This window comes from Drosophila simulans, chromosome 3R, assembly GCF_016746395.2.
Source record: "Drosophila simulans strain w501 chromosome 3R, Prin_Dsim_3.1, whole genome shotgun sequence".
Lineage (NCBI taxonomy): Eukaryota > Metazoa > Arthropoda > Insecta > Diptera > Drosophilidae > Drosophila > Drosophila simulans.
Genome location: NC_052523.2, coordinates 21,081,481 through 21,107,958, shown reverse-complemented (window position 1 = coordinate 21,107,958; position 26,478 = coordinate 21,081,481). Strand labels below are relative to the sequence as shown.

General features: G+C 47.5%; 12 protein-coding genes across 22 annotated transcripts; 8 read left to right on the top strand and 4 right to left on the bottom strand.

Annotated features, from left to right (window-relative positions):
- Positions 1 to 130: 130 nt before the first annotated feature.
- On the top strand, positions 131 to 5,670 carry LOC6729489 (dipeptidyl peptidase 9). 2 transcript variants are annotated; one of them, XM_044923284.1, is made up of 9 exons: positions 131 to 1,099; positions 1,280 to 1,812; positions 1,878 to 2,097; positions 2,158 to 2,714; positions 2,857 to 3,460; positions 3,592 to 3,903; positions 3,980 to 4,202; positions 4,452 to 4,644; positions 4,710 to 5,670. In XM_044923284.1, the coding sequence occupies exons 1-9, from the start codon at positions 818 to 820 to the stop codon at positions 4,909 to 4,911; spliced, it is 3,126 nt and encodes a 1,041-aa protein (XP_044779219.1). In that variant the 5' UTR covers positions 131 to 817; the 3' UTR covers positions 4,912 to 5,670. The 2 variants fall into 2 exon arrangements, with proteins under 2 accessions (XP_044779219.1, XP_039151070.1); XM_039295136.2 differs by having other exon boundaries at positions 131 to 1,812.
- Positions 5,671 to 6,016: 346 nt separating this feature from the next.
- On the top strand, positions 6,017 to 8,538 carry LOC6729488 (G2/mitotic-specific cyclin-B3). The gene has a single exon (XM_002104762.4). The coding sequence runs from the start codon at positions 6,363 to 6,365 to the stop codon at positions 8,088 to 8,090; it is 1,728 nt and encodes a 575-aa protein (XP_002104798.1). The 5' UTR covers positions 6,017 to 6,362; the 3' UTR covers positions 8,091 to 8,538.
- Positions 8,539 to 10,212: 1,674 nt separating this feature from the next.
- Positions 10,213 to 11,688, bottom strand: LOC6729487 (collagen alpha-2(I) chain). 2 transcript variants are annotated; one of them, XM_039295140.2, is made up of 3 exons: positions 11,276 to 11,688; positions 11,105 to 11,215; positions 10,213 to 10,933 (listed from the first exon to the last, which is right to left on the bottom strand). In XM_039295140.2, the coding sequence occupies exons 1-3, from the start codon at positions 11,616 to 11,618 to the stop codon at positions 10,392 to 10,394; spliced, it is 996 nt and encodes a 331-aa protein (XP_039151074.1). In that variant the 5' UTR covers positions 11,619 to 11,688; the 3' UTR covers positions 10,213 to 10,391. The 2 variants fall into 2 exon arrangements, with proteins under 2 accessions (XP_039151074.1, XP_002104797.3); XM_002104761.4 differs by having other exon boundaries at positions 11,105 to 11,676.
- A 483-nt stretch (positions 11,689 to 12,171) lies between these two features.
- On the top strand, positions 12,172 to 12,746 carry LOC27208118 (protein lifeguard 1). Its single transcript, XM_039295143.2, has one exon. It carries the CDS (start codon positions 12,229 to 12,231, stop codon positions 12,652 to 12,654), a length of 426 nt encoding a protein of 141 aa, XP_039151077.1. The 5' UTR covers positions 12,172 to 12,228; the 3' UTR covers positions 12,655 to 12,746.
- LOC27209090 (basic salivary proline-rich protein 3) lies at positions 12,700 to 14,039 on the bottom strand. The gene has a single exon (XM_039295139.2). The coding sequence runs from the start codon at positions 13,967 to 13,969 to the stop codon at positions 12,866 to 12,868; it is 1,104 nt and encodes a 367-aa protein (XP_039151073.1). The 5' UTR covers positions 13,970 to 14,039; the 3' UTR covers positions 12,700 to 12,865.
- Positions 14,040 to 14,476: 437 nt separating this feature from the next.
- LOC27206431 (heterogeneous nuclear ribonucleoproteins A2/B1) lies at positions 14,477 to 15,330 on the top strand. Of its 2 annotated transcripts, XM_039295142.2 has the most exons (2): positions 14,477 to 15,040; positions 15,080 to 15,330. In XM_039295142.2, the coding sequence occupies exons 1-2, from the start codon at positions 14,754 to 14,756 to the stop codon at positions 15,252 to 15,254; spliced, it is 462 nt and encodes a 153-aa protein (XP_039151076.1). In that variant the 5' UTR covers positions 14,477 to 14,753; the 3' UTR covers positions 15,255 to 15,330. The 2 variants fall into 2 exon arrangements, with proteins under 2 accessions (XP_039151076.1, XP_016036158.1); XM_016174757.3 differs by having other exon boundaries at positions 14,487 to 15,330.
- Positions 15,331 to 16,611: 1,281 nt separating this feature from the next.
- LOC27206432 lies at positions 16,612 to 17,078 on the top strand. The gene has a single exon (XM_016174758.3). The coding sequence runs from the start codon at positions 16,676 to 16,678 to the stop codon at positions 16,883 to 16,885; it is 210 nt and encodes a 69-aa protein (XP_016036157.1). The 5' UTR covers positions 16,612 to 16,675; the 3' UTR covers positions 16,886 to 17,078.
- A 94-nt stretch (positions 17,079 to 17,172) lies between these two features.
- LOC6729484 (sodium channel protein Nach) lies at positions 17,173 to 19,522 on the top strand. The gene is made up of 8 exons (XM_016174759.3): positions 17,173 to 17,481; positions 17,547 to 17,753; positions 17,818 to 18,007; positions 18,061 to 18,194; positions 18,244 to 18,511; positions 18,570 to 18,798; positions 18,858 to 19,142; positions 19,202 to 19,522. Exons 1-8 carry the CDS (start codon positions 17,285 to 17,287, stop codon positions 19,375 to 19,377), a joined length of 1,686 nt encoding a protein of 561 aa, XP_016036156.1. The 5' UTR covers positions 17,173 to 17,284; the 3' UTR covers positions 19,378 to 19,522.
- On the top strand, positions 19,474 to 20,616 carry LOC6729483 (carbonic anhydrase 2). 6 transcript variants are annotated; one of them, XM_044923287.1, is made up of 5 exons: positions 19,474 to 19,614; positions 19,675 to 20,031; positions 20,098 to 20,211; positions 20,299 to 20,378; positions 20,451 to 20,616. In XM_044923287.1, the coding sequence occupies exons 1-5, from the start codon at positions 19,474 to 19,476 to the stop codon at positions 20,536 to 20,538; spliced, it is 780 nt and encodes a 259-aa protein (XP_044779222.1). In that variant the 3' UTR covers positions 20,539 to 20,616. The 6 variants fall into 6 exon arrangements, with proteins under 6 accessions (XP_044779222.1, XP_016036155.1, XP_016036153.1 ...); XM_016174762.3 differs by having other exon boundaries at positions 20,428 to 20,616; XM_016174760.3 differs by having other exon boundaries at positions 20,098 to 20,248.
- A 149-nt stretch (positions 20,617 to 20,765) lies between these two features.
- On the top strand, positions 20,766 to 22,525 carry LOC6729482 (histone deacetylase 11). The gene is made up of 2 exons (XM_002104756.4): positions 20,766 to 20,996; positions 21,053 to 22,525. Exons 1-2 carry the CDS (start codon positions 20,808 to 20,810, stop codon positions 21,893 to 21,895), a joined length of 1,032 nt encoding a protein of 343 aa, XP_002104792.1. The 5' UTR covers positions 20,766 to 20,807; the 3' UTR covers positions 21,896 to 22,525.
- LOC6729481 (nicastrin) lies at positions 22,437 to 25,478 on the bottom strand. 3 transcript variants are annotated; one of them, XR_001599951.3, is made up of 8 exons: positions 25,306 to 25,478; positions 25,083 to 25,178; positions 24,341 to 25,030; positions 23,472 to 24,273; positions 23,199 to 23,410; positions 22,927 to 23,137; positions 22,716 to 22,793; positions 22,437 to 22,657 (listed from the first exon to the last, which is right to left on the bottom strand). XR_001599951.3 is itself a non-coding variant. In XM_002104755.4 (7 exons), exons 1-7 carry the CDS (start codon positions 25,367 to 25,369, stop codon positions 22,781 to 22,783), a joined length of 2,088 nt encoding a protein of 695 aa, XP_002104791.2. In that variant the 5' UTR covers positions 25,370 to 25,478; the 3' UTR covers positions 22,437 to 22,780. The 3 variants fall into 3 exon arrangements, 2 of the variants coding, with proteins under 2 accessions (XP_002104791.2, XP_016036152.1); XM_002104755.4 differs by having other exon boundaries at positions 22,437 to 22,793; XM_016177476.3 differs by lacking the exon at positions 22,716 to 22,793.
- A 148-nt stretch (positions 25,479 to 25,626) lies between these two features.
- Positions 25,627 to 26,415, bottom strand: LOC6729480 (60S ribosome subunit biogenesis protein NIP7 homolog). The gene is made up of 2 exons (XM_002104754.4): positions 26,248 to 26,415; positions 25,627 to 26,196 (listed from the first exon to the last, which is right to left on the bottom strand). Exons 1-2 carry the CDS (start codon positions 26,301 to 26,303, stop codon positions 25,710 to 25,712), a joined length of 543 nt encoding a protein of 180 aa, XP_002104790.1. The 5' UTR covers positions 26,304 to 26,415; the 3' UTR covers positions 25,627 to 25,709.
- Between the last annotated feature and the right edge of the window lie 63 nt (positions 26,416 to 26,478).

Below are 26,478 nucleotides of genomic sequence, written 5' to 3'. Positions count from 1 at the left end.
TTGATTTGCTTAAGAATGTGCAGTTATTGTATTTTTTATATTTTTTTATATAAATTTTTTTTAATATTTTGTTTTTCGATATCCTTGCGATACATCGCATCAATGATTGCACAAAATTTGGCCCATCCCTAGGCGCTCGTGCCATCTCTAATGCTCAAGCGGCAGTGTGGCCGAAGCAGCGCGCAAATTCAATCCTGCACGGGCAGCTAGTATCGTATATCTTTCGTGCATTTCTTTAATTTACCTGCAGTTCCGTTCCGAAAAACAAAACTAGATCAATCAGTTCGATTCAATTTGGAGTACTCGCTGTCACAGCGGAACATAAGGCAGGCAGAAACTTCTGGTGCTCGGAAACTTTTATAATTTGCCGCACCGTGCGACTTTCACTTTTTACAATTCGCACAAGAAGAACAACAACACCAGAAACAAAAGCAGCAACAACAAGGGCGGCCAGCAGCAACAACAAAAAAAGAAGAAACGAAGGCAAAGACGAAGACGAAGAGCGATGAGTGTGAAAAATACCAGAGCGGACAACATCAGGCCACAGAACGCAGCGAGAATTGTTTAAGAATCGGTGGGTTGCACGGCAAATGCAAAGCAAAATAACAATAACAAACCAGCACAACAGGGCCGCCTGTGTGTGTGTGCGTGAGCGGTAGAGGGTGTGTGTGCGTGTGCCCGTGCGTGTGTGCTCCAGCGAGAGTGCGAGTGTGTGCGTGAGTACATTGAGTACATTCGGTGCCCCCAAAAACTTTGTGTGTGTACGTGGTTTGGATTGGATTCGCTGTCGAATTGGGTCAGCTCGCAGAAATCCACCATGGAGAGCAGGACCCAAATGAATCAGTCGAACCAGCAACAGCAGCAGCAGAGGAATCGCCTGCCCTCCTCGCCAAGTCCACCGCTGAGTGTCAGTCTCACTGGCGGTCCGAATGCCAACACAACCTTGATGGGCCTCGAGCACGATGCAGTGCCCTCGTCGCAGCTGGGCAGGAACAACAACAACGGAGGTGGCCACCATCGGAGTCACAGCATCACCAATGCGGCGACCACATCACTGGCGAATCTTCTGGACGGATTTACAGCGCGCGTCTCCACAGCGGTGAGTGTGGCAGGTGGTACTAACATGCTAATGGACCGGAGCAGCCAAAGCGCCGCCAGCACACCAGGATCAACCCATTCAATAGCCAGCCTCACCAGCATGGGCTCACTGGGCACCACAGCCAATGCCCTGTACTCCTCCATCGGCAGTGCACTCAACTCCATCACCTCACCCATACAGGCAGCTGCTGCGGCGGCCACGGCTACAACCACAGAGGTGGTGGTGGCGGCCGCCTCTGTGATCACCAACCACCTCAGCTCACCCACCAGCGGCACTCCGCCCCACGGCCTGGATGTGGATGAGGGCGACGACGAGTGCGACGACTGTGAGGAGGACGAAGACGATCCGGTGGACAACGATGGACACATTGCCGCCCCTACGCCGAACAAAAGCTGGGCCGAGAACAAGCAAGTGGTGCAGGAGATACGCAAGAAGATGTGCAACCTGTCCTCCATGGTGCCCACCAATGTGCAGTTCCGCCACTTGTCAGATGGACGTGCCAGGTGCTACTTCCTCGGCACTCCACCGCAAAGCTGGGAGACTACGCTGCTCTTTGCCGACATAAACCTAACGCAGTCGGAGGAGCAGCAGTTATTGGTGCAGCGACTGGAGGGGATTGCATCTGATGAGTGGAGTCCCACTATGAATGCAGGATCTCCCACGAGTAGCGGCCACCAGCCAGCGTTTCTTTTCAATTCCCTGCCCAGGCCTAGGTATGTTAACAAACGTTGTTGTCTGCTCGAGACAGTACTAATGTATTATTTCCCAACTTGTATAGACTCCCATGGAGTCCATTATTACAGCAACCCATTCAAAGTAGTGGGGGCAGCGGAGGCAGTGGATCGGCCAGTCCCTATGCTCGGGAGTATCAACTACTGCAGGAGCGCAAACGCCTCTCAACCTGGGGCATTACCTGCTACGAGTTGCACAAGCCCTCGGGCAAACTGGTATTCCCCTGCTTCAACGATCTATACCAATGCCTGGACACAGGATACAATGTAAGCATTTCAAAAAAAAAAAATTGCATTGTTCCTTGCTTACTTCCTTTCTATCCACAGTCTGGACTGCTGTTTCCCACGCAGCTACGCACCTGCCCCCAATGGACGGCTCTGGATCCGCAGATTTGTCCACAGAACTCCGACATGATAGCCTACATCAGTGACTGCGACCTGTTCGTCACTCACACGCTCAGTGGGCACGAAAAGCGCCTCACTTACACATCCACCGGGCGGCATTCGTATGTGGACGATGCATTGAGTGCCGGTGTGCCCTCTTATGTGATGCAGGAGGAGTTTAGCCGCTACCAAGGCTTCTGGTGGCAGCCACATTCCAATGACGGTATCTACCGCATTGTCTACGAGGAGGTGGATGAATCTGAGGTCTCCGTGTACACGTTTCCATCATCAACGGCCGTGCACGGGAGGGTAGACGAGTACCGTTTCCCCCGCACCGGTAGCCCAAACGCCAAGTCCAAGCTCAAGCTGGTTCAGTTCGTACTGAACGAGGCATTGCAGGTCAGCGAAATTGCCATCAAGGATCTGCCCTACTCCCTGCTGGCTGTTTTCAGCTGGTTAGAGTACATTGTACGTGTTGGCTGGACACCGGATGCTAAATAGTAAGTATACCCCTGAATGCGAAACATCTTATAACCAAATCATTGTGAAATTCTATCTAATAATAAGAAAAGTTCTTTCGCCTTTATGGAAGCTTGCCAGAAGTTAATGTATAATTGACTGTGCACTCTTTTCACTTGCCAGCGTATGGGTGCAAGGACTGGATCGAAAGCAACAGCGACTGGATGTAATCCTTATTCCGCTGGACAACTTCTGCGAGTCCTACAGCAGTCAGGTTTCAACGCCGACCGACTCAATAGGCGACCACAGCTGGCGCAGCCTGTACAGTCGCACAATCACACCACTGCAGGTTATATACACGGAACGCTCGGACAGCTGGATTAATGTGCATGATATGCTTCACTTCCTGGATCTGACGGAAACAAGCGTCACCTTCCTGTGGGCATCTGAGGAGACTGGTTTCCGTCACCTTTATTTAGTGACCGCCAGCTTGTTGTTGAGCCAAGCAAATGGACAGCCAGATCCTGGATCCGTTGGTGCGCAACCCAGTTTTGTGGAGCAATCGGCACTGCAACCGCGCATTCTCAACAAGGTCGCCTTGACCAGCGGAGAGTGGGAGGTGCTGGCCAGGAATCTCTGGGTGGACAAGGCTAACAAGCTGGTGTACTTTGTGGGACTTCGAGACACGCCGCTGGAAAAACACCTGTACGTTGTGAGCCTGGAGCGACCCGAACACATTCGTCTGCTAACGGAGCCAGGTTACTCCTACCTCGTGGAATTCGATGATGTACGTATGATCACTGTCATTAACTAGCTAAAGTGCAAATTTACTATTGTGCCCAAAAAAGTATGCTATAATTATAATTAATTATAGTGGGTTAAAACCTTTTTAACGATCTTTTCTCCTCTTTCCCACAGCAATGCCAGTTGATGCTGCTCGTTTACTGCAACATCCAACGGCTGCCCAGTTGCAAGGTGATGCGCGTTAACCAGACATGCTCGAACGGTGGAGTCAACGGCATTCAGATTTCACTTGTTGGCTATCTCCACGAAGGCGGAAAGCCGGAGCCGCAGTACTGTCCTCAAATTTTCTCGCCGCAGTTGCCGTCAGGAGATATCGTGTATGCTATGGTTTTCAAGCCGCACAACTTTGAGTTGGGTGTCAAGTATCCCACGGTGCTCAATGTTTACGGAGGACCCGAGGTGCAGACCGTGAACAACACATTTAAGGTAGGTTTAATTAGAGTCTATAGCCAAAATTCAGAGTTCTTTGTCTAACTTCGATGTAATTCTGAAATTTTCTTAGGGCAAACATCAATTGCGGATGCATATGCTGGCCGCCCAGGGATATTGCGTCATCTGCATCGACTCTCGAGGATCGCGGCATCGAGGCAAGCGATTCGAAAGTCACATCCGTGGTCGGATGGGTCAGGTGGAGCTGACGGATCAGGTGGACGCGCTGCGCAGCTTGTCCGACCAGCTGGGCTACATTGACATGGATCGCGTGGCCATTCACGGGTGGTCATACGGTAAGTTATCTCAAGATAGTGAAGTTATAAGGTGATTGACATTGTTATAGTGGGGTAGTTCCCACAACGCTGCATACTATTTAATCTAATCAACAAGCAAGTCATTCTGAACTTGCAAGTACATAGACAGATTGAAGATGCCCTATCAGTTTGTGAACGTAAAAATTTATGCACTATAATGGTTAATTTCAATTGAGGGAACTGGGTAAAGGCATTACAATAATTTCCATATGGTTGTCATTTCTACAGGTGGCTATCTAAGCCTGATGGGCCTGGTTCAGTATCCGAAAATCTTTAAAGTGGCCATTGCCGGAGCGCCAGTAACGAACTGGGAGTATTACGACACGGGCTACACGGAGCGATACATGGATATGCCGCAAAATAACGAGGCCGGTTACTCAGCCGGTTCGGTGCTCGAATACGTAAACTCTTTTCCCGAAGAGTGAGTACTACTAGGCTGGTTCTTAAATTGTCAAATTCGAAACATTCATGTTTTCTTTTGTTCAGGGATAAACGTTTGCTGCTCATTCACGGCCTGATCGACGAGAACGTGCACTTCTGCCACACCTCGCGACTAATCAGTGCTTTGAACAAGGCAAACAAGCCGTACGAGGTGCATCTGTTCCCCGAGGAGCGGCATTCGTTGCGTAATCTGGAATCGAACAAAAACTACGAAACTAAATTACTGTCATTCTTGCAAAACTTATGAGATTCGTAACTGTTAACGGCCGAAACAAGATCGCCTGCTTAGGCAATAAAACTAGACCCGCCCCACGCCCTCGCCCCTTCGCAATAGTTTTTTACATCATTGTCTTTGTTTTTATTTAAATTTTTGTTGTTCGAACTATTGTTTTTATTCGATAAAGAAAATGAGAGCAAACGAAATTTGTATCATATTTTTAGAATACTTAATTTATAAACGTACGCAGCTGTAAGTATAATGAAAAGTTGAATGAATGAAAGTTTACCCATCCGCCTGCCACCCAATATTAGACTCCAGATCAAGACCAAGCAGCTTATTGTAATTAGTTTATACTTAATGTTCAACAACACACGTCATATATTCTTAACTACGTTGTAATTGTGTTTGATATCCGCAAATGTACATTTTTCCTATCAATAATTATAAGTTGTGTTTTAGTGCGTATGTACGAGTATGAGTGACTGTCTGCGTAAGTGTTTTCCACAGAAACGGAAGAAAAAAACCTTAAACTTGTCATGCCTTTGGGGCAGGCCATCAATTAACGTTAGTTCTACGCATGCATATATAGATATATCTCTTCGATAAGCCTGTAGCAAGTCGTATGCATACTTGATTGAGTTCTTAGAAACCCACGTTTGGCTGAAGCAACAAAAACTGAATTAAAGTTAATATTAATTATGCCTATATATAATCATTAGTTTTACAACTGATACATGCAAACGTATATATAATATATATGTTTATTAAACAGTTATGTGTAAAAGCTGGTGTTTTACTTTTCTCTCTTTTTTGGTTTGATGGGGATTTTTGGGCAGAGGGGGGATAACCACTCTCCAATGAATTAAAAAAATATATTTAAGCAAAGTATTTTCTTTCAGCTGCTCGAGACGAGTGTAATTTCATACCAAAAACAAAAACATTGGCTACTTTGATGAGTTACTTAGTACCATAAATATGCAATTGCACAAATTTAAACGAACCGCCCAAATAGTTCAACTCACATATTTTGAACTTCAGAGATTTGAAATAACCGCGCTCTGGAAGACTACCCTCAATGCCTACCTTCACCACAGAGGTGTATTCCAGTTGATTTCCGTTAGGCGACCGAACGCCGCGGTACGGTCACACTGCAGCCTGCATCAGGCATCTGGCGGTGTTTTTTTGATTTTTTACTCAGTGCTCTCTATCCCTCCGGCCAAGCGCCATAACTCCACAAAACTCGATCCGGAATTATATTGTGAGTTTGTGTGAATGACTAGCTTGATCGAGTCGACAATATCGGCAGTAGCGAACGAATCAAGTTCTAGCCAGCACAAAGACCACATCCAGCAAGGAATCCGCTAGCGAAGATCTTGCTGAAACCAAGTGGAAGTGGAGGAGACGAGGACTCCAGGCGCCGCGTACAAGAACACAAACAACAAACGACGAGTGCGCTCACACGCAAACACGCATTCAAAATGGCGCCCACAAAAGCAACAACGCGCGCGGCCATCGCAGGCGGGCATCATCAGCTGCAGCAGGCAGTGAATCCCATCCTGGGAGCCCTGGGAGCTGCCACCAGGAAGGGACTGACTCGGAGGGCGGCTGCCACGGGTAACATCGATCCAAATGTGGAGAATATGCAGACGCGCGCCAAACGCAAGGCCGACCACAGTCCAATCAAAAATGACAAAATCAAGCGCTCGGCGCTGGGTAACCTGACCAACAATGTTAAGATCATGACACTGCATCCGGCACAGGATGAGGAGCAGTCGGGCGTGGGCAAAAAGCCAACGGCCCAGCAGCTGCAGGCCCTGATGGATGCTAAGAAACAGGAGAATCTCAGTTTAAATGTCTTTGGCGCCAGTAAGATGACTACGCGTGCATCCAGCAAAGTGGAGGATTCGGTGGAGAACTGTCACAAGGTGCTCGATAAGCTGGAAGAGGCGTTGGCCAGGCCCAAGCCGCGCCCCAAGGCAGTGCCCGCCGCAAAGAAGACCGTTTTGGGGGAGGTTCAGTTACCGGCTATGCCAAATCCTATGCAGATTCCCGTTCTACTGCCGCCCACGCACAATCTGGCTGCTCCCCAGGCTACCGCCGTCAAGCCAGTACGTCGGATCTCCAATGACTTCAACAAGACTGAGGACAGCTTGTACATGTCCGCGCTGGAGGATGTCTCCAGTTGCGATTCCATGCGGCTGTCTGGAAACTTTGAGGCGGCGCGTCGTCGCTCCGCCAAGTTGCAGCAAAAGACTGAGCAGCAGCCCCAGACGCTGTTGCTGACACTCCCAGAGACTGCTCCTAGCCAGGTGGTACCCATTCTGCCAGTGCCCGCGGAAGTGGAGGACTTCGACCGCAAGAACTGGGACGATCCCTTCCAGGTGTCGCACTACGCCATGGATATATTCAACTACCTCAAGGTGCGCGAAGCGGAGTTCCCCATTGCCGACTATATGCCCAGGCAGATCCATCTGACCACCTGGATGCGAACACTGTTGGTCGACTGGATGGTGGAGGTGCAGGAAACGTTCGAGCTGAACCACGAGACTCTGTACCTAGCAGTTAAGATCGTGGATCTGTATCTCTGCCGCGAGGTGATCAACAAAGAGAAGCTGCAACTCCTGGGCGCCGCTGCCTTCTTTATTGCCTGCAAGTACGATGAGCGACAGCCGCCGCTTATAGAGGATTTTTTGTATATCTGCGATGGGGCCTATAATCACGACGAGCTGGTGCGGATGGAGCGGGAGACGCTGCGCGTTATCAAGTACGATCTGGGCATCCCGCTCTCGTACCGTTTCCTGCGCCGCTATGCCCGCTGCGCCAAGGTGCCCATGCCCACGCTGACCCTGGCTCGTTACATCCTGGAATTGTCGCTCATGGACTACGCCAACATTTCGTTCAGCGACTCGCAGATGGCTTCTGCCGCATTGTTCATGGCACTGCGTATGCACGGCGGACCGGGGCAGCTGGACAAGCAGACTTGGACTTCGACGCTTATCTACTATACCGGCTATCAGCTGGCGGACTTTGCTGAAATTGTGACAGTGCTCAATGCAGGACTGCATCGCAAGCCACGGGCCACCATCAAGACGATACGGAACAAGTACTCGCACAAGATATTCCACGAGGTGGCCAAGGTGCCGCTGCTGACGAACCAGGAGCTCTTCCAGGGCAACCTCGACCTGAACGAAAGCAATCTGTCGTAGGACAGCCTCAAAGTTTAGCCAAATTCAACATTATACGCTTCACTTAGGCTCTAAGACGCCTCTATCCCCAATATTAACCCCATGCCGACGAAACAGCGGATCCGCGCCTTAATCTAAAACCCCCTGATTTTACCCCTTACCTAGTCCCGTGTTCCCGTCAAGTCCTCGCAATTTATTATATTTTAATTATTATTGTGACCTTTGCATTATTGACATGTTTTTTGCATAAATATTATGTTAAGAGTGCTTTTGTTTCTTTTTGCCATGTATTATTGTTTAGTTTTCCCACACACCACATACGTAGCCGCACACAATCCATCTAAACTCGAAAGGCGACATTATCTTTAGAACCCCCACCCACAAAATCCCAAAACGATTCATGTTTAAATATGTACGTTAGTCTTAAGAGAAGCCAGCATTAAATAAACCTAACTCGTAAGCCACCAAAGCAGACCACGGATCGCCACTAACTTATTCTACACAGATACACAAACGCAAGGATACGAAGCGACTATGAAAGGCACGTGTGTCCTGTACAACCTGGAAATGCGCTGCGATCAACCCTCGTCCCGTGCACGCCATGTACACCATGTGCATCTGTTCCTGTCGTCGTTATTAATGCTGTTATTTGCTAAGTCGTTCATGGACTCACCGCTTCGCGCTCACATCCCCGCCCCTCGAAGGACGCTCACCATCCACTTCCCAGTTCCTGATCATACCGCCCCGCCCTGCCTCAGCTCACCTCGTCCATCCATGGATGGTTGATAACGTTGCATTGTTCAAGTAACTAGTTATGTATGTATTCAGTGTTATGTATGTATCGTTTTGCCAGAGAATACCAATAAACATTTTTACGTCCGTTCAAAAAATAATTCAATCTTTTTCATATTTACATCCGGAAAACGGTAGCCGAAGCGAAAAAATTCTTACTTTTAATAAGGTAAGTGTAATAAATTTGTATTTGTACAATTTCTACAGTATCATTCTACATTCTACAGTACTTTGATTCCCAGAAAACTCGTTTAAAAACTCAGCATTAACTCAGATATAACATGTATTTTACTATATTGTAGTATCATTAGTGTTAATATTTACTTTAATTGAGAATTTTAAATTAGCTGCATTATCCAGCACGCTTTAAAGTGTTTGAAATGATCCTAGTTCCCAGGGGATTAAGTAATTTAGGGAATTATTTTCCATTTCCTAGAATCTGGAATGTATCTATTTGTTGCACTTCAATCTTTAATTGTTAGAAAACAGAGCATAAACTCCTAGATGTCAAAGGTTAGGGGAAAACGTTTTGCACACCTAGACTTCTTTGCCGTGAGTATACCCATTACCCCACCCATTCCAATTCCTTTGTTTCGAATCGTCTCAGCTGAATCTGTGCTCCTTTCTCCGCGCTCATCATGGAACAGCTGATGGCTGATGACCTAAGGACATCAAACCCTGGCTGGAATCGGTTCGATTTGCTACAGGTAAAACCCACCGATACCGTCCGCCCAAATCATTCATAATCCATGAGTGTGAGTGCCTGTCTGTATACTCGCAGTCTGTATACCCTGGGCATGATTCTCTCGAGTTTCCTGCGGTTCCTTGCTTTTGGCGCGCTCGTCCGTCATTTTAGCGCCAAAAATTTGTTAAGGATTTGCGCGGCAGGCTGTGCATGCGCCGCAAGACATCAAGACGTCGTCCCTTGGATGGGTTCCATTCCATTCCTTTCCTTTCCTTCGGCCCTCTCTTTTCCGCTGCACAGCGAAACCCAGCCGATTTATGTCGCTGCAGTTGGGCCGAACGAAGGGCAGCAGGAGTACCAATACCAGTACCAGCGTCTCCCTCTGACGCTGATTTCCTACCACCACCTTTGGCTCGCCCAGAGTCCTGCCTTTGTGCGTTACCTTTTTTCGGCTGCCTGCCAGCCAGGTAGCTCCTGTCGCCTTCGATTGTGTCCTCGCCGGATAAAAGAAGCGGCATTGGCATAAGAATAAGGAAAAGAATAAGGATGGGATGTGTATGTCTTGGGTTAGCTGTCTGTATGGGAGCAGAGTGCCGAGTGCATGTGCTTTATTTTTTCCGGTTCAAGGTGCAACTGGTAACTGGCCAGCATTGCTAATTATCTTGGTTGGGTGTGCAAAAATCAAGTTTATTTCGTAGGGACACACAGGATGATAGGCAAAGACAGCTGCCTCTGGCCAAGGAGGCAGCAGCCAACTTATGACTACGACTCGGATTACTTCACGCCCCACCAACACCATTACCACTACCACCACCGCCGAGGTCTACCCATGATCTCGGCCAGCTTCAATAGGCCGGCGAGTTGAAGGCGCCGTTGTAGCCGCCCCCATAGCCACTGCCATAGCCAAAAGCATTGTGGTTGTTCAGCACTCCAAATGGTCCCTTGTGGACGCCATCCTCCTTGTACTCGGTGTTCATCGAGAAATGATGGTCCCAATGGCTCGGATCAGCGGGATTGTGAGCCGGATAGCGATGATAGTTCTTGCCGCTGGTGACAGGAGCCTGTCCAGCTGCTCCTGGCACTCCTGCCACTCCAGGTGCTCCCGGAACTCCAGCTACTCCTTGAACTCCAGGCACGCCAGCTACTCCAGGAACTCCTGGTTGAGCCACAGCTCCGGGTACCACTCCATAGGCGGGGAACTGGGCTGGCTGAGGGTATGCTGGGTACTGCTGCAAATATACTCCGGGGTAGGGATAGCCGGGATAGGCACCAGTTCCCGGGAAGTAACCAGGTGCTCCTGTACCCACTGGCTGCTGGGGAGGAACTCCAACCGGATACTGAGCAGGAACTGCTCCCGCAACAGGATAGCCAGGAGAAGCAACAGCACCTAAAGAGAGGAAATTTTATTAATATCATAATTTCATATATGTATATTTTAAAATTTTTATTTGCTATTCACCAATCTTTCCAATTTTGTATAACTTTTTTGGGAGTTAAGACCTGATATTAGTTTCCTGATTTCACTAAGATAAATTAACCACCTATTAGAAGGGCCTACCTGCACTTTGGTAACCACCGGAAGATGAGGCTCCTCCTGCAGCTGGGTACGGAACTGGAGCCTGTTGTCCAGGAAAGCCCGGAGGCGGATAAGCGGGAAACTGTTGACCTCCTGTAATTGTGAGTGCCGGATTGGGTGACTGGTTGCCAGGAAAAACTACGGAGTTCGTACTGGCCACTCGTACGCCAGAGCCACCCTGCTCATGGCCATGGGCATCGTCGATGGATCCAGTGGCGCCCGCATAACCCGATCCCAGCTGACCAAGGCTCGGATAAAGTTGCGAATTGAGATTGGCCCGCTGGCGATGACGACTGCTCGTGATGCCTCCCGTCAGAGTGGAGGCCAGGTTAAACTCCGTCTTCTGATCCTCCTGACTTTCGTCCCTGCTGAACTGCGAGGCCTGACCGCTGGCGATCAGGATGAGGGCCAGAGCGGCGAATGCGACGACCCTCCTGCTGAACATGGCGTCTTTGGGTATACTAAAGCCCAGAAGCTCCCGGCGCGTGTATTTCATGGTGAGATCCGATGATACGAGAGCTTAGCTGAGTGTCTATTTTTGGGGTTATCATCAGGGGCTCAATGCCCAGATAGGCAGTTTAAGTCTCATTGAGTGTTCTTTCTAGTGAATTGAATGAGAGAGTCTACACTGAAAGCAAAAGTTGAAAATATAACACAACAATTTACATATGCCAAGATACAAGGTTAAGGCATAGCCATAAATTGTAAAAAATAAATGAATTTTTTAAAGAAATACCAATATAAAAATATATAAATTTCTTTCAGTGATATGTATAAATTTGTGGCCCAAAGCCAAGTAATAGATAAGTAAAGAGGCATTTTTGGTTTAGGGATTTCCCAAGCAATTCAAACCCCATCTTTGCATAGATGATGATTATGAGTTATGATCTTCCCTTTATATAGAGAACGAAAGCTTTCACAGTCAACCTTGTTTACCAGTCAATAGATTAGTATTATAAGTACATATGTACATATAGCATTTGTTCCATTACCCAAGGTTCTTCCACTCGATTCCATTCATCTTTCTTATCGCCATGTGCTGCTGCTGTCTATAAAAGCCGGATGGACATTGGGACTATCATCAAAATTGCTCTACATATCCCAAGATGCAGTTGTTTACTGCGATTCTAGTGCTAATCCTCGCCAGCTCTGTTCACGGTAGACCCACTTTCGGTAAGATTGCGGAGCTTCTGTTCGGGGGCACAAATCATTATCCGCCAGCAAGGCCAGTTGAGCCTCAGCCACATCCTGGACCAGGTCCACTCATCCAGGAGGGCTACGAGCATGGCTACGACTATCACTATGGTGGAGGCTACGGCTACGGTGGCTACCAGCAGCCGCATCCAGCTGGCTATGGCTACTACCCACCACGTCCGGTTCCGTTAGGAGATGACTACTATCCACCACCTCGGCCAGTGCGTCCTTCACCTGGATACTACTCTCAGCCGTCTCATCCTGCCAGTGCCTACTATCAGCAGAAGGATCCGGATCTCTATGGAGTTGGACTTGGCTACAAGCAGCGGGGTTACTAGCGTTCATTCGCCAGATCCACCAGTCCCATCCAATCATCTGCCGTCTCATTTGTTTATGTGTAATTTATTAAAATTTCGTTAATTTCCAACAACGAGCTTTTAGAACCTGTTTTGAACTTATGACAAAGACGATCTCGGGTGGAGCAATTGAACAATGGTCTACGAATATATATACAACAAGTGTGGATCGGGGAACTCCCTCTTAGAAGATTCATCTTCGTCTCACATCAATGGGCACCGAGGGAACCTCCGGGTTGGGCACATGGATATATTTGCTGGAGCTGGGGAAAATAATGGCACGATTTTCGGAGGATTCGTCTAATGGTTTTGACAATGGCTCTGGCACGATCCAAGTGGGAAAAGTGGGCTTGGGTGGATCCGGATTATGGGGTGGCACCAGCGGCGGTCGATTTGTGCCTATAATTAGCGTATTCTTCGTTGGCTGAGCGGTTGGACGTGGCTGGATCGTGGGAAAGGTGGCCGCTGGCTTAGGTGTTGTCGTTGGAAAGATGGGTCCTGGTAATGGCGTTTGTGGAGTGGTGCTAGACTCATTATCTGGATTCCAATTTGTGTTGGGATCATTGGGATCCGGCTGATCGGGGAGGCGTGGATAGTTGTCCCATTCCTGATCCATCCCTCCATTCCAGCCTGGCCTTGGTGGCGGTGGTCCTCCGCCATTCCATCCTGGCCTTGGTGGCGGTGGTCCTCCTCCATTCCAGCCTGGCATCGGTGGTGGTGGTCCGCCGCCGTTCCATCCTGGTCTAGGCGGCGGTGGTCCGCCTCCATTAAAGCCTGGTCTTGGTGGAGGTCCTCTTCCACCGCCTCCGTTCCATCCTGGACCTGGTCCTCCCCCACCATTCCACCCTGGTCCTTGCCCTCCACCTCCATTCCAGTCTGGTGCAAATCCTGGTTGATCCCAGCCAAATCCGGGTTGATTCTGATTTCCACCGGCTCCCCACTGCCAGCCGGGTGGCCATCCAGGAGGCGTCGGCTGCTGGCGGTTGGGTGGTGCAAATCCTGGTCTGTGCATTCCTCTTCGATTCTGACCCATTCCCGGCCTTCCCTGCTGTAGTCTCTCGAACTGCGGCTGCTGGTTGAAGCGGTTATTGTTGTGCATGGCGTTGATCAGTCCATTGATTACTCCGAAACCGGGCAGCTGGGCCACCACAGTGACGCCACCGGCGGAGGCAACAGCTCCTCCGGCGGAGGACGTGGAGACTGCAAACTGCGCGAGACACGTGCGTATCCAGATGCATGCCAAAAGCCAGACGAGCCAGGCCTGGCCAGCACACCAAGTTGGCGAAGATCGCGTCATGATCGAGTGTTCGAGCAGTGATCACCGCGAAAGGCGGACTCTAACTGAGGGGGAACTTTAACGCTCCGCCTATGCGATAATCGTTGATGCTTGATTAAACATTGGAAACCTGTCCGGCGATCAGCGAGAGCATGATGAAGACCAGTGTCCGCAGTCAGAGAGATCTGAACCGCTCTCCAAAATAGGTCTCAGAGAGATCATCATAATAATAATCAGACGAAAAGTAAACAAACACCTGAAGCTTGAACTCTCGAAACAAAAGTTGAGATACATATGTAGTATGTAGTATACAGATTGAAGTATAAAAGAATAAGAGATACTGGCGATGAAAGCTTCTTTAAGTGATGAAAGGTCCATAATAGAGGGGAAAGGGGAGTGAGTTACTAGTAGTACCTAAAAGTGAATGAAATGAATCGTCTAGTCATTCCAGATCTATGTTAGTGTTATATTTCAGCTTGAGATTAATTAAAATTCTTATTTGAAGTACACTCATACGATCTCAGCAGTGTGTATTTATATGGATGTTTATATAATGGTTGGGGGATGGGATGTCCGTTGTATACTGACCATCTACCATCTGCGATAGCTCAGTCTTCCAGCGGATGACGCGTGCTCCGCATGCTGATCGTGCCAATCCGCGTGCTATAATAAATCCAGCATAATGCATTGAGTCGCTTGCCCGTTGGCCACGCTAATCTTCCAGAGATCCCGACTGTGTTTATGGGAATAAGAAGTCGTAAAAAAAGCATTGAAATGAGCTAGACCACAATGTGTCACCATCACAATGTGTCCAACTCCAATCCACAAGGGTATAAATAGAGGGAACGGCGTAGATGGACTGTCAGAACTGGAAGTGATTCGAAATCGAAGCAAGATGAGATCCCGCGATTCCCTGTTGACCATCCTAACATTGCTGATTGCCTGCTGCCTGGATTCGAGTGGCGCTCTGTTCTTCAAGTCCTGGAAGACGGGAAAAGGATATACTGGATATAGTGGAGTGCAAGACTATGGCGGCTATGGAAACTACGGCCAGGCAAACTACGGCTATGGAAGCTATGCTGGAGGATATGGTTACAACTATCCATCCTATCCGGCATATAATTCCTATTCTTACCCAGCTTACTCAGGCCACTCTTCGTACTCCAAAGGAGGACGCAAGCCTTCTGGAAACCGAAAAGGACGCACTTACTCGGACATTCGAAGAGTTATAAATCCGGCTCCATACATCGGCCCTGGAGGCAGTCGCTTCCTGCCCCGTACTCCATATTCCGCCCTTTGGGGTTAACCATTCGACCATCTGAACTCGCTTTGTTGTCAGCAGTATTAGCCATTAAAATAAAATCAGCGAAAGTTACATCTAACCACAAGCTGTTAATTATTTTAAGCACTTTAAGCCCGCTACATGTGCGTACGTGTATATTAATCTACGATCAACTGATTTATGATCACTGTCCCGCATTTACGGAGTAGTCGCGTCCAGTGGATCGCTGGAACGTGAGGGTAATTGCAATGAAATGGAGGCGCGACATCGTTTCAGCGGAGGGAGGACGCATGTGGGGATTGGGACAGTGGGGTAGTGGGTAAGGTCCCTGACTGGGATCTCACAGCAAGGGATTTCTTTGGGGGAATTCCTAACCATATCTGTTATGCACGACAGAATATTCTATACTCTCATGGCTTACAAATATTTTAATAAGCGACTAATAATTGTAGTTGATCGAACGAATCATTGACTAAATATCCCCTAATAAATGAGTTTCGCATAGCTGGGAAATTGTCCAATGAATCACTCAATTATTTTAATAGTTTTCTTATTACATCAACCTTTGTAAAGTCGTAAGTATTGCCGGAAGAAGCTTAATGCCAAAATCATTTAATGACCTGCTAAAACCTCAACAGAAATAGTTGCCAGAAATTCTTCGATCCGTTAACGACCCAAGTCATCATCCGACTGGACTTATCATGGCTCACAACTGTGGTATATATAGTCTTTTAACGATCCCATCGAGGTACTTGCGCACGAGTAAACAAGTGATTCACGCCGAGATGCAGCTGGTCAGCTAGGACTTCCCCCCGGAGCACCGACGACCGGCATTGAGGAAGTGAAACCAGAAACCAGATCGCAGTACAGGAAGGAAGACTTCGGTGCCCAACTCAGTGGCAACTAATCGCGCCGAACATGGCAATTGTTTATGCAAGAATGTGCTAATACGTCGCCTCAGATGGCGCACCTACGTCATTACTTCAATCCCCGACAGAGTCGCTAATTACAATATAAATACGTACGAGCACTTATGCTGAGAGGCTGTGTCGGGTCGAGTCGCCTACATATGGCCAGATCATTCACAGCGCAATTAGAGTCAAGATCAGGTGTTGGATGTGCATATATGCTAACTCACCGCCATACGATCGGATGAAATAACGGGCTGCGGTGTGAATGACTTGGCGCTGGGCACCGTGTCAGTAAATATTGAGAAAACAAAGTGATCATAAAAAGCCATTTTGCACAAAGAGACGAGATCTACGTGAGCGGCAACGCAATTCTCTTGGTGCTTCAGTCGTTTGCGAAAACCTGATTGATAAGCCAAGCGTCTGAGAACGCCAAGAACCGATCAGCCGACGATATCCATATAAATAGGCTGGCAACCGGCATCAGTGCAGTTCAGTACTGGAAGCGGAGCACTCACACACCAATCCTTGCAAGCCATGTCCGTCCAAGGAGCCATCCGTTGCCTTATGGTCGCCCTGCTCCTTCTCCTGGTCGTCGTGTCCGGCTCCCCGGCCCGTGGATACTATCAAACGCCGCAGCGCGACGGTCGCAGCTACACGGACATCGCCCGCGTGGTCAATCCCAATCAGTACGCCTTTCCCGGATCCCGCATTTATCCTGGCCAGCCCTTCTGGCCAATGGGATAGGACTGGACTAGCATGGTTAACTTCCTATTAACATACATCAAAGACTCGACTCAGCTTTAGCTAGACAATGAACTGCTACATCTTGTACAGGAAAATATTTAATAGGATTAAGCTTAAGATTAGTAACATAAACAGCGTGTCAAAGACTATTCCAATGGAATACTATGGCAATTAAAAATGTCATAAAGTACAACCCTTCTGTTTTAGTTCTAAAGTTCCTCCTAAACTAATCATAATTAACTGCGTTAATGAAGGAAACCCATTAGCTAGTCACGCCTATTTCGTGATAAGTTTATTCATCAATGAACACTTGTAAGCTATACAAACTCATAGTTACCAGTCAGAGTTAAACAAACAGTAGCTCGGAAAGGATTGGAGCAACTAATATATCACAGAAATATGGTCAAGCTGGCATCAACATCCAATGCCATTTGGTGGATTAAGAATCCCAAGGCAGCCGCGGATAATAATTCAAAAGGTCAACGCAAGGAGTCCTTGGGCTCAGCCTTCTGCTTGGATATGGCGGATCTGGTTAGAAACATATCCCTCCAGGGTTACAATAAGCTTTTGTCACCGGACTTGACCTTGGGACAAAGGTACGAAAGTTCTTCCCAATTATTACTCACACGCAACTTAAGTCACCATTGTCATATTTTAATAGATTGATTTGGTTGCTGGTACACATGGCTACCACCGTCTCCCTGATTGTGGTGCTCTCGCTAACCTGGGAGCAGTTTGTGGCCCAATCCTTTGTGACCAATCTGAAGGATCCTCTTTTTCCAGTGGAGAATGTCCCATTCCCGGCTGTTTCCATCTGCCCCAACAATCGCATCTCTCGCCAGGCGGTCATTAGATATGCTGAAGAATTGTGAGGCGAAAATTATTGAAATAAATATTAGTGTACTTAAATTATTTCCAATATTAATTGTTAGGAGGCTAAACAGTCCTGTTATTCGCCCCGTGGAATACTTCCTAGAGCGCCTTAGTTTCTTTCGCGAGTTCTATACACACGTTGGCGTAGTGGTGGACACCGATGACTTCATTACCTTCCAGACCTTCCTCGACGTCTTCGGCACCTGGAACAATGAGACCTTCTTCGACACTCGCCGTATAATGAAAATGGTAAGAATAGCACGGATCGAGAATATATATAATCCTGGTTATATATTCCAAAGCTGACCCCGCGATGTCAAGAATTCGTGCTGAAGTGCACCGTAGCCAATGTGGAAGTGCCCTGCTTCAGCAAGGATGCCTTTCAGGATAGCCTCACCATGTATGGACCCTGCTGCACCTTTAACATGGAGAACAAGTAAGTGGTAGGTTTCTTCTTTAATAATTTATAACCAAATCTTGTCCAGGCTGAAGAAACGCCACTTCAAGAATCGCCTGGCCAGCTCGGAACTGGGTCTAAAAGTAGTCCTAAATGACAGTCACGTGGACTACTTTGCCCCTATTCTGAACACCAATGGATACATTGTCCTGATTCACAATGCTGAGAACTATGCCTCGGTATCTTCCTCCAATGTGCTCGAGATGTTTCCTGGCCAAGGAGAGGATAGCTACATTGCGGTCTACGCGCGAGTGGTGGACACCGATGATAGCCTAAAATCCTTTTCGCCGTTCAGTGTATGTTGTTCTATATTTGGTTTTAGATTCAAGAACACCTATAATATCAATCCTATAGCGCCGCTGTTATTTCGAGTACGAGGCCCAGAATCCAGTCCACGAGGAGCTTATGAAGACGTACAGCTATAGCTACACCTTCCCGAATTGCATAAGCAGGTGCCGGATCCGGAGTATCATCGCCCTGTGCCGGTGCCTGCCCTTCCAGATGCCCCTTCAACTGGTTGAGAACCTCGATGGCGTTGTCTTCTGCACCCTGGGACACGTTTCATGTCTCAATCAGTACATGTGTAAGCCTATCAGTAAGCCTATAAGCAAAGTTCTTCCATTTCAATCGTTTCGCTTTCAGTTAAGTGGCGAAATATCCTGACGGAAAGGCACATTATTAATGGCTTGGAGCGGGAAATCGAGGAGGCTCTTTACTGCCCACAGTGTCTGCCCTCCTGCAGGGATGTCCAGTACGGGGTTTCAATGAGTGCCCTGCCCATCGATAACTACCTGGCCACCCTTAAGCTGGACGATAACAACCAGACAGAGTTCAGCACAGACATCTCCGTTCTCAGGGTTTACTTCGGAGAGCCCCATGCCCAATACTATATCCGACTGCTGAATAACACCTGGTTCGAAGTGTTCAGTGGGTTTGGATCTACACTCTTCCTTTGGCCAGTTGTATCGAATATTTCCAATTCACAGGTACCATAGGTAACATCATGTCCATTTTCGTCGGCTTCTCCATGGTGGCCATATTCGAGATACTCTTTTTCTTCACCAAGTACATCTACGAGGGCTGCCATCGCATGGTGGAGCAGAATATCATAGATCGGAAGGCCAAGGAGCTGGAAACGAAGAAGCTGTACATATGTCCTTGAAGAACGTTTGGCATCCTTACTCTACATCTCAGCACCTGAAAACTACATGTCAACAAATTTCGTTTTATTTAGTCCGTAGTCTAGTAATTCTTTTACATGTTTCTTGTGGGAAGAAGTTTTGCCCCAATTAACTCGGGGACAAGAAGTCATTTTGGATTCAATTATGATAAACAGGGAAGGGATTGGAAAGTCAGGTGCGGTGAAAGACAATCGCCGATTGCACTGTGGTCATGCAATGTAAGCCATTCTATCTGATCCTGATAACCTAATGTATGGATAAACTTAGCTTATCCATAGTCGATTACATGTGATGTACCCAAACTGAAGTTTCTGAATTACCATAAGAGCCTGAGTGATCCTTTGTCCGTGATCAACAATGGGCTAACTGTTCTCATGCGGATACCCAAGACCGTCGACGGCAGTCGGCCATCCATTTGCATCAGTACTGAAGGCCAACATGTCTTCGAGGCCGACCAGTTGCACTTTCACTGGGGCTCCGCACTGAGCAAGGGATCGGAGCACTGCTTGGATGGCAACTATTACGATGGGGAGGTGCACATCGTTCACAAGAATGCCAGTTACAAAAGCAACAAGGAGGCCGGTATGCAGCCGAATGGCTTTGCGGTTTTGGCCCTGCTCATAAGGAATCTTGAGGTAGGAAGTGCTTTTACCCTTTACCTATACCATACCTATACCATCGCCACCTTATTTCCATCGAAGGATCCGAACATCGAGACGCCAGCTATGAATATGATCTGTAAACAGGTATCCAGCATAGCTAAGTTGGATGATTCGTGTCCTCTGGAGGACAGTATGGCTCTGCAAGATCTGTTTGTAAGCATAGATAGCCAAAAATACTTCACCTACCAAGGTGAGATGTCTCTGGTTTATGGATATCCATACTTAAATATATGTTTTTAGGTTCGCTTACCACTCCTCCCTGCGCCGAGGCAGTCATCTGGTTTGTTTTCCCAACTCCTCTCGATGTCCCCAAAGAGCTGGTGAGTAGTCCAAACAGAAGTAGTTACTTGTAAAGATATAAATCAACAGTGGAAGCACTTTTGGCAACTGAGGGATTCTCGTGACCAGCGCGTCCTTAACACCTACAGGGAACTACAAGATGGCCATGACCGACCAGTTTATAGAAGTAAAGGAAAATAAGTGTTTTAGTCAAGTGAAAATGTAGTCATGTCATATGTATTGTCCAAGTCCAAATGTATTAAAATTATTTTAAGTGCATTTGTTGTTTTATGCAAAAGCTTAGCCCAAGTGCTTGAATGGAAGCTTTTTGCCGGCCGCCAGCTGATGGCGCATCCACCCGTTCCCATTCCCATTCCCAGCCCCAAAGATCCGGAATTGCATTTGCTATCTGCGTAGCCAATTCAACTGGTGTCGGACAGATGTAATCCACGCCTAATTTGCAGTGCAAAATGAAGCGCCTGACTGAGCGAGTGCACCACGAGGAGCAGGAGTCCGAGGAGGTGGTCTGGGTCAAGCGGGAGGATGCACGCTCCGCCGGCAAGCTGCCCATCGTGTTCTCGAGGAACTATGCGGTGCGCTTTGGTGGCCTTGAACGCCTACATCCCTTCGATGCGGCCAAGGGCAAGCACATTCACAAGGTTCGTATGCATCCCCTGATCTCCTGAACTTTATTATACCATTCGATGGACCATAGCTCCTGTGCGCCCAGCTGCAGCTCGACGACGGCAGCTTCTACGAGCCCACGGAGCTGACCAAGGACCAGCTGCGTCGTATTCACACAAGGGATTACCTAAAGTCACTGCGCTGGAGCATGAATGTGGCCTGCATCGCTGAAGTGCCGGTGATGGCCTTCGTCCCGAATCGCTACATTCAGCGGTCCTATTTGCGTCCCATGCGCTTCCAAGCAGCCGGTTCCATTTTGGCCGGTAAGCTGGCGTTGGATTATGGTTGGGCCATCAACCTGGGCGGTGGGTTCCATCACTGTTGCTCGTACAGAGGCGGTGGTTTCTGTCCGTATGCTGACATCTCGCTGCTCATCGTTAGGCTGTTCGAGCAGGAACCATTCCGGGTGCGCCGCATAATGATTGTGGACCTGGATGCCCATCAGGGCAATGGACACGAGCGGGACTTCAACAACGTGGCAGCCGTCTACATTTTGGACATGTACAATGCCTTTGTCTATCCGCGGGATCATGTGGCCAAGGAGAGCATCCGGTGTGCAGTGGAGCTGCGCAACTACACGGAGGATGGATTCTACCTGCGGCAACTTAAACGCTGCCTGATGCAGTCCCTGGCCGAGTTCCGTCCAGATATGGTCGTCTACAATGCGGGAACGGACGTGCTCGAGGGCGATCCATTGGGCAACCTGGCTATTTCCGCGGAGGGCGTCATTGAGCGGGATCGGCTGGTGTTTAGTACATTTCGCGCATTAGGAATTCCGGTGGTGATGCTGCTGAGTGGTGGCTACTTGAAGGCATCCGCAGGGGTAATTACGGATTCCATTGTTAATCTTCGGCTTCAGGGATTGCTAAACTAAAGAATTCAAAAATACTTAAGACGATAATACCAAGGTAGAACCACAGAAGATAGTCAAAACTTCGGATTTTGTAAATTCTTACCATTCCCAAAAAAAATTCCACGAGTCTAAGAGTATTGAAAATACGTTTTACACTAGTACAAGTGGACTTCTTTGGTAGAGAGTTGAGATTAATCTACATCAATCGTTGGAATCTGAGAGCTGTGAATGATTGCCTAGAAAATTACCTAACTAGATAACAAGACATCACTTTACACCTTATCAAAATTTATTAAACATATATAATTTAAAGTCGTTATAATAATTATTTGTCTTCTATGAAGTAATGATTTCAGATCATTAGGTTCAGTATCGCAATAGATGCAGAAGGTATAAATATTTCCAGTGATTTATGAGTTATAGCAGTTTCTTGTCAATATTTGTACAGACATCTCTTCCTTGGCATTCTCAGAGGTTCAATTGGGTTGGTTAATCCTATGTACAATGCAAAAAGGGCCGGACAAGTGGAAAGAATTTTGTCGCAATTGGTTAAATGTCTATATATGATACAACGTAGTCGCTAGAAGCTAATTTACTTGTTTAAAATACAAAAATACATATAAATAAACGTTTGCTTAATGTTTTAAATAAGACGAGTTAGAATATCATTTTAGTGTCTTTGTTAAGTCTGTTTTTTGTTTTAGATCAAATTCAGCAACCAATCATCTTCGGCACGTGCTCAGATATTCTTTGAAGATTTAACAGGCTGTCGGCCGCGGCGATCTAAAAGGGCACGCATAAATCAGAGAATTTAATCGATCGGTTTACAAGTAACGTATACGCATGCAGAAATCTATGGAATGAGCTGCTGAACGCGATGATTTCGTCGCTGTGGCAGTTGTGACATCAACCAAATAATCTAGAAACAATAAATTCCAAATAAATATTACATAGAAAACAAAAAAATCTAAGCTCTAAAGATGACATGAGTTTCCCAGTAATTGATGAGCAAAAAGAACGATGTACAAGTGGGTGCATCTGAAGGGACTTACGCGGCATTGCTTGCCGGCAAATCCTCAAAGAGGACTTCCGATCGTGAGCTGATTATATACACCAAGCAGAAAGATATGATCAGCACCACTATGCCAACGCTGAGAGTTGTGACCTGATGCACATTGGACGGGCGCAGGAAGATGCGTGCACTGAACTGTGACCAGGTCGATTCAGTCCAAGTGGAATACATGCCGGAACTCCAATCGTAGCCTAATGAAAGTTTAAATGTAATATTGTTTGCACAAGATAATAAAGGCGTTTCAAGGCTAACCATCAATAAGAAAAGCTGGACTCAGGGCGTGACTGTAGTTCTGCGTGGTGAGACGACACTCTCCGATATTGTTGAAGCCGGCGAAATAGTGTAGCGGCAAGTCGGTGCAGTTATCTCTGTGAATGTCTGGCTGCAGTTGCGACAGAAGATAGCCCAGCAATCTATACGTATAGCCCGACGACTCTTGAGAGCCACCCAAGACGCTTATATAGCTAGGGAAAAAAGGCGAGCAATAAATAAATCCAAGCATAGGCATGCTTATAGCTAACTTACCGCATCGGGGGCAAATTGGTGAGCTGACTGCCCGGATAAGATGCGGCCTTGAAGAGTGGACAGTCCGCCGATTGCAGGAAACAGTAAAGGAACTCATCTGCCATCAGGGGGTTGACCACCTTGGTGCCAGTGTACTCCTTTCCAGTTATTGTCTGATATAGTGCCATAGCCACAATAGAGGAAACGTTGCGAACTTTCATTTGCAGTGAATCTGGCTTCAAGCTTTTAAAATCATTAACTTCCGTCAGCTGGGTGAAATCCTTGCTTGTGTTCGCATAGGTAAAGTCCACGTTGTCCACATCATCGTAGATGGAATGATAATACTTGTTGGTTGGACGAGCGTTTAGAATCAGTGCATTGAAGTTTGGATCACGTCGCAGAAAGGATTGCGCCGACGTAGGTGGTAAGTGGGCGCTCATCTCGGACTGAATGTTCAGGTTAAAGCCATAGCGTGGCGACTTCGCGTAGTTGTTTAGTCGCTCTAGAATTTGCTGAGCCAAAGTCGTTCCATTCAATGCATGCAGCTTAATATTCGAAATGTCATCCAGTGTCCCGATGTCCAGCATGAACTCAATATTGTCAAAGGCAATCGGAGGCGTGCCTGTGGACTCAGTAGGAAATTGAAGTTTCTCCATGTCGTATACAAGTCTCTGAGATCCAATGTAGTCATAGGATTCGCCATTAAAAGTCACAAAGAGCACATTATGAAGGTCTTTGCTTTGCGGCGGAAGCAGTTGTTTTAATAGATACGCCACATGGGTGAAAACAGCAAATCCCATGAGGGAGTCCATAGCTCCAAGACCTGTTAATTGTAGAAATAAATCATGATGAAACAAGGAAGTGGAGCAAATTCCACTACTTCAACTCACCGACGCCATCGAACATGGTGGTGGTGTCGAGGCGACAGGATACTAGTATGAACTTTTCATTCGTATGGACTGCCTCCACGTTGTTTTCGACTGCTGGCTTTCGGGGGTACAAGGTAGCGTACACATTCCGTCCCTCGAGCGGATCACAGTACTTGCTTCCGCCAAGATTATTGATGAAGTTGGTGCGGCGCATACAGACCTCGGTGTTGACAGCGGCCGACATAAAGGACTTGACCTCGACGGCGCACAAGCTACGCAGCGCGTGCGTCTCGTAGTTATGGTTGTTGAAGTCCTGGAAGCACTTCTCCAGCTTGGTTACCTGATCCAAATCGGCTATGTAATAGATGGGAAAGGGAAAGTCCTCGTGCAGCAGTCCAGTGCCCCAGGGATTCCAGTTTTTCGCTGGATTGCTGGCGTCGCAGGTCTCGCTGCTGCTGTTCAGGCCGCTGTACTGATTGGGGCAGTTGAGTTCGTGCGAGAACTGCTTCATCTGGTTCGTACGGTTGATCAGCAGCACCACAGAAATGTTCTTTGGTCCGGCTTCCTTCAGGCGCATCAGGTTGTTACGTGTGAACAGGTGAGGTGGTATCATGGGGGCGTAAGGTGGAGATGGTGGGCTTGTCAGCAGAAATTCCAGGTCGGCCTCGACGTTTATTAGATGGAGTACGCCCACGGAACCGGAGTAGGTTGCTGTAGAGAAAGAATTATAGAGGATTTCCAGGTATATTCTCAATGGACTCACAGGAGCAGCCTGTCTGATGGGTGCCATTCAGCCGCCGGAAACAGCTAGCTCCTCCAATGGGCTCGTACATCTTATCGCGGGTTCTTTCTCCCTGAGCTGTGGACAAAGAAAGTTCGGGTTAGATGACTCAGGTTATTTGGCCCATATTAAAAAGTGGGCGTGCGGGTTTAGGACAAGCCGGTCGCCGCTGGAAGCTCCACTTTATTTTCGTCGTGATTATTACCAATAGTAGCTCCATACGACAGTATTAGCAGCCATATGGAAGCCGCATTCAGACGCATTTCCATCGAAGATTCCCACGAAATCGCGTCCAGAAATTGCAGTGATGCGTGTGACCGTATCAGTACAAAATACCATTGGGACTGGAAATGCCGGTATATACTATTTCAAACTCATAAAATACCTTGCATAAAATATACCACAAAATACTGACTCACTATTTAAAATTTATGTTTTAACTAATTATTTATGAAATGTAGTGAAAGTTTTATTATGTACATATTCAGTATTAATATTCAAAATATAAAATCAAAAACAGTAGAGATTTATCCGTTTTTTCAGCATACTTATTATTTACCTAAACATGGTTATTGCTACAAAACATGTAAAAACTTAGCATCTAGGAATCTAAAAGAGCGTGTCCTCGGCGCGAATGTATTCGCCGATGTCCGACTGATGAAAGCATACGGTGGTCATGGGATCGGCGGTCTTGCAGTCCGTTGTGGAACGCGCCAGGACGCCGAAACCCAAGGGCAGATCGTTCATGGAGTAGACCACCACGCCCTGGTACTGGCCGGCGTTCTCCGTGATGCGACCCAGTCCGGTTTTAGGTATGTGGTTGCCGTAGAGGAACTGCTGCTCGAAGGAGGGCTTCACCCACACCTTGTACTGGGCGTAGGGCGCCAAGTAGTAGAGCGCCGTGATGTGGAACTTCAGTTTGTTGGTCTTGGAGAACTTGCCGAAGCAGGTGCCCACGCACACCAGCTGCTTGTAGCCGAAGCACTCGCTCAGCTTCAGAATCCGCTCCGAGACGTAGTAGACCCGATCCTTGTGCTCCCGAAAGCAATATGTTCCATCTGGCCGGTCGATCAAATGCTTCACATTTGTGCCAATGCTGTAAGAGCACTTGTTAGCTACATTGCGATGGTCTGTTTTGGGTACTCACTATTTGGACAGGTGCTCGAACAAGATCTTGGCACGTTCTTCGCTCAGGCGTTTCATTTTAAGTTAAATTAAGCGGAAAAAAGAGGAAAACAAACTGTTCAACTTTACACGTGAGAAATGTTTCCGTGTTGAGTAGGGACAGCTCGCAGCACTGAATATATCGGTCTATCAACAATATCTTTTATCGATAGCTTAAGAGTGCTGTGTAACGCCATTATCAAGTGTTCTAAAT

What these genes read in the sequence shown, in the direction of transcription:
- LOC6729489 (XM_039295136.2), top strand. Translation starts at nt 818, where the DNA reads ATGGAGAGCAGGACCCAAATGAATCAGTCGAACCAGCAACAGCAGCAG. An exon ending in GCCTGGACACAGGATACAAT is followed by an intron (nt 2,098 to 2,157) that starts GTAAGCATTTCA and finishes TTCTATCCACAG; the next exon opens with TCTGGACTGCTGTTTCCCAC. An exon ending in ACCTCGTGGAATTCGATGAT is followed by an intron (nt 3,461 to 3,591) that starts GTACGTATGATC and finishes TCTTTCCCACAG; the next exon opens with CAATGCCAGTTGATGCTGCT.
- LOC6729488 (XM_002104762.4), top strand. Translation starts at nt 6,363, where the DNA reads ATGGCGCCCACAAAAGCAACAACGCGCGCGGCCATCGCAGGCGGGCAT.
- LOC6729487 (XM_002104761.4), bottom strand. Translation starts at nt 11,618, where the DNA reads ATGAAATACACGCGCCGGGAGCTTCTGGGCTTTAGTATACCCAAAGAC. An exon ending in CGGTGGTTACCAAAGTGCAG is followed by an intron (nt 10,934 to 11,104) that starts GTAGGCCCTTCT and finishes TCCTCTCTTTAG; the next exon opens with GTGCTGTTGCTTCTCCTGGC.
- LOC27208118 (XM_039295143.2), top strand. Translation starts at nt 12,229, where the DNA reads ATGCAGTTGTTTACTGCGATTCTAGTGCTAATCCTCGCCAGCTCTGTT.
- LOC27209090 (XM_039295139.2), bottom strand. Translation starts at nt 13,969, where the DNA reads ATGACGCGATCTTCGCCAACTTGGTGTGCTGGCCAGGCCTGGCTCGTC.
- LOC27206431 (XM_016174757.3), top strand. Translation starts at nt 14,754, where the DNA reads ATGTGTCCAACTCCAATCCACAAGGGTATAAATAGAGGGAACGGCGTA.
- LOC27206432 (XM_016174758.3), top strand. Translation starts at nt 16,676, where the DNA reads ATGTCCGTCCAAGGAGCCATCCGTTGCCTTATGGTCGCCCTGCTCCTT.
- LOC6729484 (XM_016174759.3), top strand. Translation starts at nt 17,285, where the DNA reads ATGGTCAAGCTGGCATCAACATCCAATGCCATTTGGTGGATTAAGAAT. An exon ending in AATCCTTTTCGCCGTTCAGT is followed by an intron (nt 18,512 to 18,569) that starts GTATGTTGTTCT and finishes TCAATCCTATAG; the next exon opens with CGCCGCTGTTATTTCGAGTA. An exon ending in ATGTCTCAATCAGTACATGT is followed by an intron (nt 18,799 to 18,857) that starts GTAAGCCTATCA and finishes TTTCGCTTTCAG; the next exon opens with TTAAGTGGCGAAATATCCTG.
- LOC6729483 (XM_039295141.2), top strand. Translation starts at nt 19,474, where the DNA reads ATGTTTCTTGTGGGAAGAAGTTTTGCCCCAATTAACTCGGGGACAAGA. An exon ending in TTGCACTGTGGTCATGCAAT is followed by an intron (nt 19,615 to 19,674) that starts GTAAGCCATTCT and finishes GCTTATCCATAG; the next exon opens with TCGATTACATGTGATGTACC. An exon ending in AAAATACTTCACCTACCAAG is followed by an intron (nt 20,249 to 20,298) that starts GTGAGATGTCTC and finishes ATATGTTTTTAG; the next exon opens with GTTCGCTTACCACTCCTCCC.
- LOC6729482 (XM_002104756.4), top strand. Translation starts at nt 20,808, where the DNA reads ATGAAGCGCCTGACTGAGCGAGTGCACCACGAGGAGCAGGAGTCCGAG. An exon ending in AGGGCAAGCACATTCACAAG is followed by an intron (nt 20,997 to 21,052) that starts GTTCGTATGCAT and finishes GATGGACCATAG; the next exon opens with CTCCTGTGCGCCCAGCTGCA.
- LOC6729481 (XM_016177476.3), bottom strand. Translation starts at nt 25,369, where the DNA reads ATGGAAATGCGTCTGAATGCGGCTTCCATATGGCTGCTAATACTGTCG. An exon ending in CCATCAGACAGGCTGCTCCT is followed by an intron (nt 25,031 to 25,082) that starts GTGAGTCCATTG and finishes CTTTCTCTACAG; the next exon opens with CAACCTACTCCGGTTCCGTG. An exon ending in TTGCCGGCAAGCAATGCCGC is followed by an intron (nt 22,658 to 22,926) that starts GTAAGTCCCTTC and finishes GTGCCCTTTTAG; the next exon opens with ATCGCCGCGGCCGACAGCCT.
- LOC6729480 (XM_002104754.4), bottom strand. Translation starts at nt 26,303, where the DNA reads ATGAAACGCCTGAGCGAAGAACGTGCCAAGATCTTGTTCGAGCACCTG. An exon ending in TTCGAGCACCTGTCCAAATA is followed by an intron (nt 26,197 to 26,247) that starts GTGAGTACCCAA and finishes GTGCTCTTACAG; the next exon opens with CATTGGCACAAATGTGAAGC.